The sequence below is a fragment of the Solanum pennellii genome, chromosome 8 (genome assembly GCF_001406875.1).
Source record: "Solanum pennellii chromosome 8, SPENNV200".
NCBI lineage: Eukaryota > Viridiplantae > Streptophyta > Magnoliopsida > Solanales > Solanaceae > Solanum > Solanum pennellii.
In genome coordinates this window covers 61423294-61440717 of record NC_028644.1, presented here as the reverse complement: position 1 = coordinate 61440717, position 17424 = coordinate 61423294, and the positions used below count along the sequence as shown (strand labels likewise).

Below are 17424 nucleotides of genomic sequence, written 5' to 3'. Positions count from 1 at the left end.
ATAATTCGAGCAACACTTTGTATTATTTATAAACTTCAAACAATACAACAGTTACAAAGCTATTTAATCTAAGGAATTATAAACTCTAATTCCTTGAGGAATTATAAACTCTAATTCCTAGTTAAGAAATTATACACTCTAATTTCTAGCTACCCAAAGACACAAAATCCCTCGGTTTTATATCTTCTAATGTTCTTCATGTTATACAACTTGTCGAACAACTCCTACTCACAAAACTCAGATTGTAAACAAGACTCTTGAATACAATCTTACAACTTCTCACTTAACTCGCAACACTCCACAAGTTAATATCAAAACTCTTTCAAACCTCTTGATAGTGTTTTGATTTTCTCTCTATGTAAGGGCGCAATTTTTCTCAAGCGAAACTAATTTATAGATTTGGACTTGAATCCAAAATCTATTTAAACTAGAAATCCTACTTGTGTTCTGCTTCCCTTTTCTCTTGAAACTTAGAAGCTTACGCGTAGGATTCCTACCATGTGCAGAACTCGTCTTCGCCGCATCTTCAACTCCGCATCAAATCCTTGTTGAACTCAACTTTGTCTTCACTGCCTCGTTAAACTCGAATTACTCTTCACATAGAAGTACTCATTGCATAGTAAAAGACCTTTCTACAAAATTTCCTTAAATAAATAAGAAAGCACACTTTCCATATTTAAATAAGAAAACATAATTTCCTTGAATAGATTCCTCCTTCAGCTTTGCCATTAATGATTCCAGTTGAGCTCAATTTCCTTTAAATATATTTCTTCTTAAACTATATTGCCTCAAGCTATTTCCTTAAACAAATAGGAATAGTTCCTTTATTACTGCCGCCGTAAAGAAATCTTGTAGCATTAGGACTTCTCTTTGTACTTTGCATTGAAAGGAAACTTTTTATGTGATTTTCCTTATTTAGCTTACAAAAACTGTTTTCCTTTCTAATGCAATTTTCCTTAATTAGGTAGTCGCTGCCTCAAGAAAACTTACGCTCAGTTTTCCTTAAATAAATAGGAAATATTTCTGGAATCCCATTTAGAATTGGACTAACTGAAACATGTTGTTACTTCCTGTTCTACGCAACTTGTTCCACGCAACCTGTTCTAGGCAACTTTGTCATAGTTCAAAATAACGTCTTTTCACACAAATCTTTTAGGAGGTAGGCAACAAATAATTGTAAGAAAAATATACTTAATGGATGTTGGTTTGTAATTAAAAGTTAATGTAAAAAAGAATCAACTATTATTTCCTCCGTCCACAATTGTTTGGCATATATACTAAAAATAGATATCCAAAATTAACTGTCAATTTAATCAATCAAGAAATAATTAGTCATTTTTTCCAATTCTACCCTTAATAATTACTCCATTTTGTTCAATTGAAAAGTTGTGTAGATTTTTAATATTCTTGTTATAATAGAGTTATATTAGTCAAATTACACCTTATATTAAATTTTTTTTGAAAAGAGTACATGACCTTATCATGACAAATAATTATAAATGAAGGGAGTATAAGATAATTAATCAAAAGATCGCAAACATTATAACTTAAGTAAAATAAAGAGATCACGAGATAAACATGGAAAAATTATATAGATTTGTGGGTTACATCCTTAGATTTGTTCAATAAAGTGAACAATGAACATTATTATTGATTAGTGCACATGGAATTGTAAAATCATAGTTGAAGGGTTGTGATATTTTATATGTTTTATAGTATCAATAAAATAAGCTGATATTACAATAATTCATTCGATTTATTTATATAAACGTGTGAATAAAATATGAGTAAGCCTAATGTATTTATTGTGAAATTAGGTCTTAGGTTTAACTCATACCATAAAAGTTAGCTCAAAAAAAGGAGAACTATTCAAGTCTCATAAAGAATTCACGCATCTCATTAAACGATGTGGAACTTTTTTCAATCTTTAACATTTAATTTTCGACTTTCATTCTGGTATAATCCATGGTGTAATATCTTTCCTTTGTGGTCTTCTCTTTACAGTTGACTCTTTTTTTTTCCTCCCTAAATATTATAAGTAGTATTTAGCATATTTTTTTTAAAAAAAAAGAAGCTTCTATCTATTACTTAAAAATACCATTTGCAAGTTTTGTATTTGTTACTTTTCACAATATAGAGTAACTCATCAGTAACTGAAATTGCATTTAAAAACTTGTTGAGAAGTATGATTTTTTTCAATCAATAATTTTGAATTAATGTATACATCATTAACTTGTCAATTTTCTTTTTGTTGTAATATTTTGGTTAATATATGTACATTTTTCTTGTTAAAAGCTAAAGTACATAACTCTGTTAATATCAAATATACATTTACTTTGTTAACTATAATTATATTTTTTATTATTTAATTGTATAGATAATAAATAATATAGTGTAAAAACAAATCATGTATTAATATTGATATTGCTTATAGCAAAATATGGCATGTTTTACTCTTGAATTGCAATTTTTCATCTACTTCAAAATTCACACTATATGACAAATATTTCCCCCTTATTACGTAAAAAATTTTTATATTGAAAAGTTATAAAAAAAAAAAAAACTTATGACTTTTATATATAATAAAACTAAATAAGATAATTTCAATGTTTCCCATCCAAAAGAAGATTAAAGTATTTCCTTAATATTAAATTCTAGGGATAATGAACAAATACCCCCTCAACCTATGCCCAAAAAACTCAGAGACACACTTATACTTTACTAAGGTCCTATTACCTCCCTGAACTTATTTTATTAATAATTGTCTACCCCTTTTTGGCCTACGTGGCACTATCTTGTGGGCCAAATGCTGATTGACTTTTTTCGTCAAGCTAGTGCCACCTAGGCCGAAAAGGGGTAGAAAATTACTTGTAAAATAAGTTCAGGGGGATAATAGGACCTTAGTATAGTATATATGTGTCTCTAGAATTTCGAGCATAGGTTAAGGGGTTACTGGTGCATTTTCCCTAAATTCTATAATAAAATATTATTTACTTATGAAAATATGATTAAATATAAATCAATATTTCTTTTATCCCATAAATATGCATATGAACGATTTAAATTATTATTTTTATATTAACTCATTTTTATCCGTCTAAATTTTAACTCAATCTATCCATTTGTTACCATTAGTTACGGAGAAAAAATTCAGCATGAGGGGGGACAATGTATACTGTGTACTACATATCTCATATCTAGAATGAACATATCTCAAATTATTTAATTATAAGATAAGACAACTATATAATTTAATATTTATTACATATTTCCATAAAGGCCCTTGTTTAACCCCTATAAATTGGCTAGCAATTTCCTCACAATTATATCCCATAGCCAAACATTATATTAATTGTGTGCAAATACATTTACAATGGAGTTGCATCACCACCAATATTATGTATTCACACTTTTTTCTGTGAGTAAAATAATATTTTTATTTACACTTTTAATCTTCAATTGAATTTTACTTTAAGTAGATGATATATGAACAATTAATTAATTAATTATTGTTGTGTTTAGGTTATTTTTGTGGTAAGTCATGCAGCAAATTTATCTCCTGAGGTGTATTGGAGAGTCAAATTTCCCAATACTCCCATGCCCACACCTATCAAAAATGCACTACATATTAATGGTAAGATTCGTTAAAGATTTTCCTATATATATCGTATTAAAAGGCGAAAGACGTAAAATATTTTTCAATTATTTGAATTAGTATAAGAATTATTAAATTCTAAATAATAAGCTATTTATATAAGTCATGAATTACATTATGACTGCATTAAATATGTTATTATTCAATAGGGATGCGCCAGCTATTGTCAACTCGACTGCGTCTTGTTTAGTTATTTTAGAGGTCCAACTTTTACATATATCAAATATTAAATCAAAGTTTTACAAGTGTAAAAAAGTATAATAAACCAAATGAATTTTTTATTTTAGGAAAAGCAACTATAATTAGACAATCTATTGTTGACAAATGAGTGATTTGAAGAAAGTTAATAAATAATACTTTGAATATAAATGATCTAAAATATTCTAAATGAACTGTCATTTTCTTTTTGGTTACATTTCCTCTAACATATGAAAAAGAATCAATATTTTTTTTGTATATTAAGTGATTTTATTACTAAATAAACATGAATTATTGATAGAAAAAAAGTGATAGCTAATTTTATTTAGCGACAGATTTATAACTAACGAGTTATTAAAAGGAGTTCATAGTTAAATTCAATTTCTTTTCCTTATAGTATTTGTTGATTAATGAAGTATGCATTTTGTGTGCATAGTCTACCAAATAAATCCATAATCTACCAAATAATTGGGATATGTTATGATTTTATAAAAAATGATTATTTTAAGAAAAAATCATATTATATTTAATAAAGCTATTCATTAAATAGTTATGTATACATATAAAAAAATTTCAAATTGGGCCAAATAATAAAAATAATTATAAATGGACAAGTAAGTAACACCTAACGTTTCAAACTTTTAAAACTATTATATCTATGATATGACTATTATTGAACACTAAATTAGTTCCAATTTAAAGTATTTAAAGGATCTGATTAACATTGTATAAAGTTTTTAATATATTCACTGTGGTATGATTCACAATTCTGACTAAGTTTATGAGTCTCATCTTGATTAATAGGTTTCCATTTGATTGTATAATTTAAATTTCACTTATTAACTTAATTTGTTTTTTCATTATTGTAGAATAGTGAGGTAGGTCTTTATAGAAATTGTCCCCAAAGTTCTATGCATGTACCAACGATTTCGGGTATGTTCGGTATAGAGGAAAATATTTTTGAATTTTATCAATTCTCATGTTTGGTTGGGTCAGATGTTTTGGAAAATGTTTTCCCAAATCAATTAATTTTCCTTAAATTTAAAGAAAATGACTTCCCTTCAAAACATTAGGAAAATATTTTTCAAAACTCTCTTCCACCCACCCACTCCTACCAGCCCCAATGCCCCTCCCCCCTTCCTACCCCAAAAAAAATTAAATTTATTTTTAAAAAAATATTTCCAACGTCAAAAATTCATTTTTTTTTTCATCCCTATTCTCGACCCCCCACCCACCACCCCAACCACAAAAAAAAATTAACTTCAAATTTATTTTCTACTCTAGTAAAAAGTAAAAGAAATTTATTTCTCAAAAAAAAAGTTTCACTCTAAAACCATACACTAAAATAAATTTTCCGAAAAATATTTTCTACTCACCAAGAAATTAAGTCAAATCTACTTGTTTTCCAGGAAAACATTTTCCTTCCTACCAAACACAAATCGAGAGAAAAGACACCTAAACTTTGAGGACACCCTATTACTCCATGTACCCATTTCAAATCACAATAAAATAAACATTTTTTTAAACCTATTTTCACTATAGCTGCCTTGTCACGGCTAATAGTGTAAAAATGTAATGTGACACTGTCAATTGGAATTTTCTTCTTTATTAAACGACACAGTTTCCATATTTTTCAAAAACCATATTGAAGAGCTTTCCATCAAAACAACCCAAAAAGAAAAGAAACAATCTCTATCTTCGACGAAACATTCAAAGTTTTATCCAATTTTCACGAAACGAAGTTGGAAAAAATTAAGTAATTATAATATTGGGGGGTGAGACACGCATTCAGGCATTGAGGATGCAGATAGTCCAAGAAAGTGTGTTTATCGACAACTTCAAATGTTATTTTATGTCATCTTTTCAAAAATTAACTTACCAAAAATAAGTACAATTTTTAAAATAACTATTGAGAAACCTACCGTTGGCAGAGAAACCTGCATATAATGGAGATGGAAACACCAAAATATCACAACCATGGGGAGTGGGTGCATGGTATCAGGCTGCCCCAGAGGACGAGCTTCACAAAATACGCCAACCATTTGGAGTTTATAGATGGTATCAGGCTGCCCCAGAGGACGAGCTCCACAAAATACGCCAACCATGGGGAGTTTTTAGATGGTATCAGACTGCCCCCGAGAACGAGCTTCACAAAGTACACCAACCTTGGGGAGTGGGATCATGGTACAATGATGCTGCTAAGAAAGATCTTAATGACAATCACCCAGTGACGCCATACTTCTTTGAAACAGATTTACATCAAGGGAAAAAAATGAACCTTGAGTCTCTCAAAAACTACAATCCAGCACCCATTTTGCCACGCAAAGTTGTAGATTCAATCGCTTTCTCATCAGACAAAATTGAGGAAATTCTTAATCACTTCTCCGCTGATAAGGACTCAGAACGTGCTAAAGACATCAAAAAAACAATCAAAATGTGTGAAGAACCTGCAGGTAACGGAGAGGTAAAACATTGTGCCACTTCTTTGGAATCTATGATTGATTTCACCTTATCTCACCTGGGAACAAACAAAATTATAGCAATTTCCACTCAAGTAGAGAAGGAAACCCCAGAGGTGCAAACATATACCATCGAAAAAGTGGAAGAGAAAGCAAATGGCAAAGGTGTTGTATGTCACAAAGTAGCTTACCCATATGCAGTACACTTTTGCCATGATGTAGGAAGCACTAGGACATTTATGGTGTCTATGGTGGGTGCTGATGGAACAAAAGTTAATGCAGTATCAGTATGCCATGAAGATACTGCATCCATGAACCCTAAGGCATTGCCTTTTCAGTTGCTCAATGTTAAGCCTGGAGACAAGCCTATTTGCCATTTCACTTTGGACGATCAAATTGCCCTGTTTCCTTCTCAAAACGCAGATCTTCAAGTGGCTGAAAACTAACATGAAGAAAGTTCAGTCATTACCTGCTTCCTCCGTTGCAATAGTCACAATGCTTCATCTAATAGTGTATCTCCCTGATGTAAATACCGTTTATCGCAATGTTTTGTGTAATAATGCTTGCGCTGATGCAAGAACTGTTTAACTGTTGATCATGCTTCATCATGCACGATGTTTGCATGTGTGGGTGAAAACGTTTGGTTGGTATTTCAAATATGGTTGATGAATATATGTGGTAATGGAGATTATGACATCTTGTTTTCAAATAGATTTAGTCTTTCATGCAATATTCCTCAACACAGAATCAAGGGACAATGTAGTGAATTGGTGTAATTTGAAATAGAAAAGAATAAGTGGTCAGTAGTCTCAATTCGGGGTTACAATACAAGCAATCGAACACTGCATGAAGTACCACTGCTATATAATAGGACTTCAATAATCCAGATTCGCCTTACCATCAAAACTCCTCTGATTGTCTCCCTCGAGCACCAAGCAGATTCAAAGTGCCGGAAATTTTTATCCATGCACCTTTCCAATACAAACACCACAAGCAGATTCAAAGTGTCAGAATTTTTATCCATGCACCTTCCCAATACAATTTTCATGTCTCCTCTGCAGGATCGATCATCAACCAAATGACAATCTTTCTCTAGTTCTCGCATAGCACAGTAACACTAACTTCCAATGAGGTCTTCTAAGCAATGATAACAGGCATTCTGGGTGAGCTCTCTAAATTTTGAGGGCTTAGCCAATGGAAAAGTAATTATCGTATGCTTGTTGCTTCCCTGTAAATTTCTTTTTCCCTTGTCTTTTGGGTTTTAGGGGACCAATAACCCCATTGCTTGTAGCCCAGAACATTAATCACCTCACAAGGTTTGTAGCCCAGGGCCAACACAAGCTTGAATAATGAATATGGCTCCAGTAGGATTTGAAATTTGAGCATAAAGGATTAAGCATCTAGAAGGCTTCCACCACTTGGACCAACTCCTTGGTTCTCTTGATAGGTATTACCCTGCCATTAATTGACACTTCAATATTAAGCATCTGCTTTCGCTGAGATCCAGGAGAATGAGTTAGAATCCTTATATAATCATCATTAATTAAGCACATTCGCCCTGTAAGATGCTTTTCACCTTACAACACGATGAAGCAGCATGCTCTGGAGACAATCAGGAAAATCTCATCAGCAGAGTCTTAACATCTCATGCTCTCAAAAATATTGAAAGCGGCCTTGGTTCTGAGCACCCTCATCACAATATTACTTACTTGAATGTCACAGTTCTACAAATTTATCAGAGCACCAACAAGTGCAGATTTGTTCAATAAAGTGAAGAGTCTCTTCCTCTGTCCTTCCCACTTCCTTCAAGTAACCTAATCCATCAATCAGATCCTTAGCTTGTACAGAAATTGTGAGATTATGACTTCCAACAAAGAGCACATTATAACCTTGATGACCAGCTAATTCACATGAAGTTATACAGCTGCATCCCATGTGAACATCATTTGCTTGGTCTGTTTAAAGTTCTTGCTTGAGAGCTAACTGCTCCACCGAAATAAAGATAATAGTCAGAATTAAAATGCCACAAAGATGCATAGAATGCATTAACAATAAGACACCCGAGAAGCTTCAGGTTACCTGAAAATAACAGCTGTTGATACTGTTCAAACAGCATGAAGCAACTAATAGTTTTTAACTTTGCCAACAAATGTCCACACTTAAAAACCTATCATTCTCCGGCCTGGAAAGGTTCCAACGATCCCCATGTGCTCCCAATCTTCAATTTCACATGCAGTGGGACTGGAACACAACCGTAGGAACTACTATAAGCACAAACTTCAAGAAGAATATCAATTCTAAGAGAGGGAGAAGTACAATAAAGATCGACATAAGATCATTTAGTCCACCAAAAGGTTTAACAAAGGTTAAGTCAATCAGAGGATCTTCCACACCATCCCCCAGAAATCCTCCAATTGACAAACCTGAGATAAACTAGGACTTACGATCCAGACAGGCATATATTTAGTTTGCAATGATCCCTTACCAAGAAGAGAAACAGCATTTTCCATGCTCATCTGCAACAACAATCCAGCTTCCTTTGCAACAGAAGGATCAGCCTCAAGTACTAATTCATCATGAACCTTAGCAATGTCCGAAGCAAGTGACCAATATTTAATCAATACAAACTCAAATGCAAATGTAAGCAAATAGCTCAGGAACTAAAAAAGAGATGAGAAATAGACATTTCTTGTCCTCCTATTAGAGATTCTAAGCACTTCCTTAACCAGAAATACAAGAACTTTCTCGTAGAATCATCTAAACAGTACAAAATCAACTAACTATATGCTCCCTTACCAAACTAAACAATATTTCAGTTCACTTAAAAAAAATAAGAAGTTCATAACAATATTGAAAATTGTTCCTTCTGTGAATTATTGTGATACATTTGACAAGCACACAAGTTCACCAATTAACTAGAACTGTATCAGTGTAATAGAAGAAATCATTTATTTGAAACATCAAGTATATCAAGTTTAATTCCAATTTGAACTCTTGAAGTTTTGAGATTCTCATAGTAATACAACTCACACAAGTGAGTTAAACGTTCTGGGAATCCTAAAATGAAGCAACCTAAATAGGAAAAGAGAGTGATGACTATGAGCAATTGAACCACATAGGGATGGCAATGGGGCAGGGCGGGGCAGGTGCGGGTGTCCTCCAATATTTGTCAATGCAGTTTTAGCTTGCTGCTGTGCATGCCTTTTTTACTTTTTAAAAGTTGGGAACTAGGATTTAGTTTGAGTTTATTTTCAATTATTGATTATACCTCTATTAATGGTAAAAAAGGAAAAGAAGTTAAAATTTGCCCATGACTTTACTTTCTAAAATGATATTTTATCAAAAAAAATTATTAAATAGAACATGATATTTTATAATATTTAGGCAATAAAACCTTCTATTATTTTATTGTTGAATACTACTCCTACTTGAGAATAAATATGTAATTCTTGAAAGAGAAAGTAGATAACGTTACTGTCTTCCCTTACTTCATCTGAATTTGACCAACTCTAGGAAATAACCAGCTTTGAAATAGTGAACATTTAAATATATATTTAGATGAGATATCTCAGGTAAGAGTAATATTCAATAAAAAGTTAATGAAAGAATTTATTCCCAAAAATTATGAAATATCACGTTCTATTAAATTTAAAAAATGATCGAATATATTTTTACAAAAGAAAGTCCCAACCTGTAAGTAGTAAAAAGACATGGGCAACCATCTAAGGCTGCATTGACAAACACTGGAGCAGCAAACAGTGGAGTGGGTTTATAAAATAGTTATCGATGAAAATGTTGCTTGCTTATAGCCTAATAAAATAGTTTATAATCAACTGCTAAATAATTCTAAATATAACAATTGTGATTTATAAAACTTTCAAAAATTTGTTTAAGTAAATAATAATAAAATAGAGGGGAAAAAAATTAAGAGGGGCGGGACGGGCGGAGCGGGTTGAGAATAGAAAATAAATGCTATTCGGGGCGGATTTAGAATTGTGTGTTTGACTAAGAGCACGTTTGGATTAACTTAGCTTTTTAAAAGTAGTTTTTACAAAATCAAGCTTAAGTCATTTTAAACTTATTTGAAGTTATTTTTAACTTTGCCAAATACTCCCAAAAATTAAAAATGACTTAAAAGTAGGTTTGACAAACTTTTACGCCAATCCAAACAGGCTCTAAACCCGCCCCGCCCCCGCCCCATTGTCATCCCTAGAACCACAACATAAACTGTTACTGTTAAAAGAATAGGGACTGTTTTATCCCTCTTTTTCTTTAGAGACAAAAAAATCGTTTCTGAGAGTACCAAAACTGACTAATAGGGGGTGTGAATTGTCACTAGTCAGTGTCATAATTGAAAACAGATGAAGAACCAAGAGAAAGATTTTCTGTTTAGAAAGAGAATACTCGAAAACTACCTGTAAAATAATCCGACAACGTCCTTTAAGCACATGAAACTTTTCATCAACTGCAGAATGCGACAGAGATTTCTCAAAATGATCAAGCACAGAGTGAATGTTTATCATTGCAATCTTGATAATGTCCGCAGCTGACCCCTAATTGCAGACATAGAGACAAAAAAAGGCAATGATGAAATGGGTAAATAGAGAAGGAAAATGATTGAGGAAGGGAAGGATGGGGCAGAAGTGGAAAAGAAAGCAAAACTACCTGGCAGATAGAATTCACAGCTTGCCTCTGAGCTTTAGACTTTTCCTTACTGTTTCCAAAGTTAATTTTTGCCAAGAAACGCTTTCGTCCCTTGAGGGTCTCGATATAACTGCATCACAAAAGCAAAGGAAACTATTTAAGAAATACCAATAAAAAAGGTTGCATAGGTAACGAGAATTAATAATATGTTACTGCACCAACTATAAAATATGACTAGCTTAGAAAGAACGAATATCGAACTATTAAAAGAAAGAACAGTTTCAAAGTCATTCATTTTCAGTTTTAAGCAGATAAACATGGCCATCAGCAATCTGTGTACAACACATGAGGCCTAGCAACCCCCTGCAATGTCTTATAAAACAACACAACATGTATAATATACATGATCTTCTGATTTCCAGCCTGAACTGAGAAAAGTCAAGTGAACACCTTTCAACTAATGAATAGTAACATTACTACTAGGTTAATGACTCAAGTGCATGATGTACAACCAGAAGGATATAAGGAAAAAAGGCAATGGGAAGATTTAAGAGATGGAAGAAAGATATCTAATGAGAGAAAGAGGGAAGAAAGATATCTCATGATAGAAAGACGGAGAGAAAGAAAGAAAGAGGGAGAGAGAGGGGGAGAGAGATAGAGAGAGAGGGAGAGAGAGAGGGAGAGGGGGGGACAGCGAGGGAGGGAGGGAGAGAGAGAGAGAGAGAGGCTTAGCATAAAATTAAAAGATGAATACAATAATCCATAAAAAGATTCCTAGAATAAGAAGATTCCCCCAGTTGACGTATATGAATCAGATACTATGGCAGACATCTTCTCATTCAAAGGATGAGAAATTTTCAGCAAGTGCACAGGAGAAGGAAACAAAAGATGGAACTTACGAAGCACTACGTGCAACAGTGCCAATAAAGCGACCATGAACGTGAGACCTTGTAAGAAATTATAAAAAAACGTGCATGAAAAAGGACGGAACCAGGTTTCTGTGATTGCTGGGGCAGGCACAAGGCAAAACATGGAGTAAAATTACAACCACTAACTAGATCCAAACAAGCTTAACATGATAAAAGAGAAGGAAAGATCAAGTAGTCAACATAACCAAGAGTGCCTTCTTGTATGAAAATTAAAACATCAAACAACAACTATAGTGCCTCACTACCATGATTTTAGGAGGAGAGGATCAAATTAGTTTCAAGTACTTCAACAAAAAATTCTTTTAACTGCATCAAATACATCATAACGAGATAGAAGAAAAAAAGAAACTATAAACAGAAAAAGAACTAATAAAAATTGGTGAAACAAACTTTTACTAAATTGATCTCACCCTTTCTCACGGCAAGATGTAACTGCTTCCTGTAGCCAGGAAGCAACACCTGGAAAAGATCTTTTAAAGCTTTCGATTCTTTCAGCAGCTTCATCTGCACTACAATCGATTTGTTCTGCAAGGCTCTTAGCCCCCATTCCATAAAGAATGCCGTAAACCAACCTTTTAGTTTGATCTCGCTCCTCTTGACTCACAATAGCCTCTGTTTTACCTGTCCATTTTGCAGCAATCATGTTGAAGACATCACCTTGGGGTTCACTAAGCAGTTCGATCAACGAGGAATCTTTAGAGAAATGGGCCATCAATCTCAGTTCTATCTGGGAATAATCTGCTGTTAACAGTAACCAATTATCCTGCGAAAGAGCAAGTACAATATTCAACTGAAACCATCCAAAAAGATAATTTCATATAAAAGTAACTTAAGATTACTCAAGAGATACCTGAGTAGACACAAAAAAATCACGAGCATTGATCTTATAATTGTTGACATCTAACGGGCAAACGTCTTTATCCTTGTTATTCATTTTGAAGTCAACCATATGTTCAACACACTAGATAAATAAAACAAAACCAATTAACCAACACGGTTTATATTATCTTTGAGGATGATTCACTAATAACAATGAAATAATGGAATAAAAGGGAACCTGAAGATTAGGTTCCTCCATTGACAGTCGCCCTGTTGCTGTTGTCGTCTGGAGCCAATGACCATGCAGTGTGTATCTCTGTGTCCTCATAGATAGTCTAGCAAGTGAACAGATCGACCTCAATGTACAATTCAAGAGTTTTGCTAGAGTACGGTGCTCTTTAATTATAGGCACTATTGGATGTTCATTCCTGAAAACAATGGAAAAACATCAATCCAGACATGTAAACGGTCAAAACAGAAACAGTGAATGAAAATTACATAGATGTGCAGTACTTATTGCATATCCTATTGATCACCAAAAAGTAGGAATTACCAGGGAATAGAACTTGACCCACCATTGTGTTTCACAATTTTTGCTTATAATTTTATATCATATCAACAATCAAGACATCAGAAGTACAACATCACATATTGCTCAAACAAACAACTATTGTGCCAATGTGCATTAACCCGAATTGTTTGGGGTCTGCTATATGAATAGTCAATATATATTCCAACACTCAAAACTTTTTTTAAAACAAAATTAGGGGTTCTCTAAGACTAATCGTTCTCCAGTTACAACTGAAATACCAATCCCTAACAAACTAAAGGAACTTCTATCAAACACCAGACCTAATGCAAGTATACCAACATTACTAAGTACACATTCCAACTGGTTTGGTCTTGTATATATGGATATTTATTGTAGTCATAATAGGCAGCCTAGACAAAGAGGGAATAAATGGACCAAGGAAAGAACATAAAAACTTGTCTAAACAGTGAGAATTCCGGATGTCAGGTGTGGACCGAGGGAATGATGATAATCATAATAGGCAGCATAGACAAACAGGAAGAAACAACTAACCAAAAACAGAACTAAACCAAGAAGAGGCAAAAACTAGTGGTCTGAAGTTAATCTGGCCCTGGCCAAAGGCTCTCTTCACTTCTTCTAATTGGATGGGTAGGATCTGCCGGATAGTTTAGTCTCTACAGACAGAGGATAACACAATCAACTATGGAAGAAGCTAAACTAAAATGACATAAAACCTTGTGATTTAAGAATGCAACTGGGCCTAGCTAAAGGTTCTTTCTTATTCCTTCTTTTATTGGGACAGGGGACCAGAGGATAAATGACCGTAGATAACTGCATATAACATAATCATACAGTAGGAGAAGATCAGAGTTAAGCGGCAAGAAAGTATCTTCCTTCAATAGGGATCATATTAACAGAAATCTTTTAGTACCTTAGCAAATCCAAGCAATGCTTATCAGTACTAGGGTGCTTCTTTCCTTTTTTATGTCCTTCTGGAACAGGAAGCTGTAGATGCCCATAGAGTACATTCGCAATTTCTGCTGCTGTGTACAATGAAAAAGTCATGCCAGCCAACTTGTAAGCTTCTTTTTCCAAAATTTTCAGCTTTCTTCCCAGAATTTGTCGTGCCTGTAGGCATCCTTCCATGTCAACACCTATTCCGCAGAGCTCCATGTCTGCAAGAACATTGACCTACAAGATAAACACGTATATCAATTACTTCCAACATTGGGAATGGCATACCCTTTAACAAGTAATAAGAACTTCCCTCTGGAGAATATTTACATCACTGTTCTCCAAACAAGATTAAAAAGGTTGTAAACCTTTCGAGCATTAAAGCTTGAAATATTTAGAAAAAGAAGCAGTTCTATTTTGCTTGAGAACCAAACAAGTACGATAGCATCTAAATTATACAAAGGAAGAGATGAAGATGAAAACATTCTTAATAGTGTGATAGGCCTTCTTAAAGACAAAGATACTTCAGCTCATTGCATATATGCTCTATTCAAAATTACAAAACTGAAAAAAATATGTTTCTACAGAATGTTGAATCGATTAGACAGTGAATAATAGATGTTACACATCTGCAAACGCCTCAATGGATGTTTTTTCAGTTCTTCATGTAGAAAAGGGGGAAGGACAATTATTACTTTAAAGAAAGCAAATTTCTTGATGAACACCCTATTAGGTACAACTGACATGTACTTAGGCTTTTAGGCTCATGCCAGATTATTCTACCCCCCCCCCCCACCCCATAAAGAAAGAGAACAAAAATGATAGAATAACACATTACCTATGCCAATTTTCTTCTAAAGTTCATTTATTCGATAAACAATTTAGAATTCATCAAACATAATCCAGGTCTTTGTCTTGTGCTGGGCAAGCATTAAAATACTAGAAAACGACCAAATATTCCAAGGACAATAATTTATTTATAGCAAAGAACCGGAAGAAAGTTGCCAAAATTGGGGTCAGCTCCCCTTTCCTAAGATCCTGGATGTGGCAGTAAAGAATTAACTTGTTATAGATTTGACCAGTTACTTGATTGGATAGCTTTGATGCCCCCTAGCAAGGGCCACAGAAAAAGCTTGCACTTCCCATATTTTACATGATTTAATCCCAATCCATCACAAGTTAGATTGACATATTTTACATGATTTAATCCCAATCCATCACAAGTTAGATTGTATTGTTGCACCAGAAATGGATCACATGCAATATCTCCCTACCAGTGGCATTTCAGTTGCTCCAAGTGCCTCAACAAGTCCTTCAGAAATGACTAGTTTCCATAGAACAGAACGCAAGGCTCGTGTTTGTGCTACTCGACGACAACAACCATTATGAGCAACTTGTCGCATCTGATTCTTCCATCTACCATTTCGATTAGCGGCAGCAGCAGCCTCGATGGATAACCTTTTCTTCACTTCCTGCAGGAACATGGCAACCTTAGAGGAACAGTTTTTAGACAACAATGCACTTATTGCCAGCAATTGTTCAATGGGCAGTAGATGATCCAGGACAACAAACGGCTAGGTTATCTAGTTCACTGATAACTTGTGACAGTATTTCATAGACCTTACACAAAGGAAAACAAAAACAGCACTATGTATAACTATAACAGCAATAAACTCTATGAGAACAAATGTATAAATTATTATATGTTCAAGCTGATCATTACGAGATATTAGGGTTACCTTTTCTATACTAGGGTTAGAACCTTTCTCCTCATCAGGCCAAAGGACCCAAGCTACTATACACAAGTCAATTGCATCTTGAATGGGAACAGGAGACAACAGATAGCAATTGTTGTCAATAAGATCTACTCCAAGAGATTTGACCAAAAGACTCAAACCACCAAATCTCTGTATTGAAACAGTAGGATGCTTGAGTACCTGAATCTGAACTTTTAAGTTCCACGCAAACTTTTTTATATCTTTTTTTCTCATTATGGTACTAATTCTATTCCATCGGTGTATCGCTATCTCTAACTGAAGATTTGGTGGTAGAACATTCCCAATATCATCATTCGTAATGGGTGACAGTTGGCTATTCCTTTTGCTGTTGGACCAAAATAAGTCCCTCGGAAGATTTACATAATAGACAGGAGAATCTTCCCAACAAATGGCTATGCCATATATTTCAAATGGGGCATTGCTGTTCAGTGCAGACTTTTTGCTGAAATGGACATCAAAGTAAAACTCCTCAACAGCTTCCCAGAGACCCAGGAAAGTATCAAATCCACCAACAACAGCAGTCGCATTCATAGGCCCCTTCTCTGATGTTTCTTTGACTCTTACATTACATATTTCAGCTCCTCCACAGTGTTGTTTCCCAGCATGATTATGATCATTACATGTACCACCTCCTTCGATGCCCTTAATATTTAAAGTAGGATAGGGGGAAGTCTTTGCATTATCAATATGATGAGTAGATTCATTAACTTCAGTCTTAAGACCATTAGATCCTTCTATATCAAATGCCTCTTTGTCAGCAATTGTTTTGCTTTTTGCATTTTCTGCTCCAGCATCAGGAATAGTGATATTGACCTCCTTACTTCTTTCTATGGATGTGGAAGAGATTCGATTTGCATTCTCCAGGCTAATAAAGCTACTAGTCGACCCTTCTGCAGAGGAGGTACTAGCTTCTTTGTGAGCACCATGTCCAGCAGCAGTAGATATGACAGGCTGTGCAAGCGTTGACACATCAAGTCCAAGCGACTTGAAAGCTGAGAATGCAGCAAGCCTTGCTTCCTCAGCTTTATCGAGAACAATCTTGCGTGCACCATTTTTTATCTTTTTCGCAACTCCTGATTGGACCATCCGTTGTGCAGAACCTTCCATAGTTGATAAAACAAGTTACCCAATTAACAGACAAACAAATGATCATTTAAAATGGCAATCAATAAATCATCTTAAACCACTGGAGCATTTATGAGCATAGATGACGTGTAGGAATGTCAGCAGAAGGAATAAGGGGATAGCAGAAATATGATTTCAACAGCAGTACAATATATTGAACTGTGGTTTCTTGCTCGAATGGAAAGTGGAGACTGTAGTGTGGCAGCAAATGAATAAGAATAAATTAGTCCCGCGTACTATGAGGAAACAGGAACGGTAGAAGGAAGAAACAAGGAAGCATACTGAAGCAAGAAGAATGATGGTGACATTACATTTCTCAACTTCTGTTGCT

At 34.2% G+C, this 17424-nt stretch overlaps 2 protein-coding genes across 2 annotated transcripts in view; one reads left to right on the top strand and one right to left on the bottom strand.

Moving 5' to 3' along the window:
• The first annotated feature begins 3330 nt into the window (after positions 1-3330).
• On the top strand, positions 3331-7023 carry LOC107028983 (BURP domain-containing protein 17-like). Its single transcript, XM_015230250.1, has 3 exons — positions 3331-3418; positions 3523-3634; positions 5785-7023. The coding sequence occupies exons 1-3, from the start codon at positions 3374-3376 to the stop codon at positions 6756-6758; spliced, it is 1131 nt and encodes a 376-aa protein (XP_015085736.1). The 5' UTR covers positions 3331-3373; the 3' UTR covers positions 6759-7023.
• Positions 7011-17424, bottom strand: part of LOC107028981 (helicase and polymerase-containing protein TEBICHI) — a 27486-nt gene continuing 17072 nt past the window's right edge. The window contains exons 17-27 of the mRNA XM_015230249.2: positions 15930-17068; positions 15465-15662; positions 14168-14427; positions 12943-13132; positions 12736-12846; positions 12296-12648; positions 10978-11086; positions 10728-10865; positions 8798-8894; positions 8392-8553; positions 7011-8295 (exon numbers count right to left, since the gene is read on the bottom strand). Coding sequence (XP_015085735.1) covers positions 8483-8553; positions 8798-8894; positions 10728-10865; positions 10978-11086; positions 12296-12648; positions 12736-12846; positions 12943-13132; positions 14168-14427; positions 15465-15662; positions 15930-17068 — 2666 coding nt within the window. The 3' untranslated portion in view covers positions 7011-8295; positions 8392-8482. The remainder of the gene's footprint in view (positions 8296-8391; positions 8554-8797; positions 8895-10727; positions 10866-10977; positions 11087-12295; positions 12649-12735; positions 12847-12942; positions 13133-14167; positions 14428-15464; positions 15663-15929; positions 17069-17424) is intronic.

Coding starts and splice junctions, on each gene's coding strand:
- LOC107028983 (XM_015230250.1), top strand. CDS start 3,374: ATGGAGTTGCATCACCACCAATATTATGTATTCACACTTTTTTCT. Junction 3,419..3,522: donor ATGTATTCACACTTTTTTCT/GTGAGTAAAATA, acceptor TGTTGTGTTTAG/GTTATTTTTGTGGTAAGTCA. Junction 3,635..5,784: donor AAATGCACTACATATTAATG/GTAAGATTCGTT, acceptor TACCGTTGGCAG/AGAAACCTGCATATAATGGA.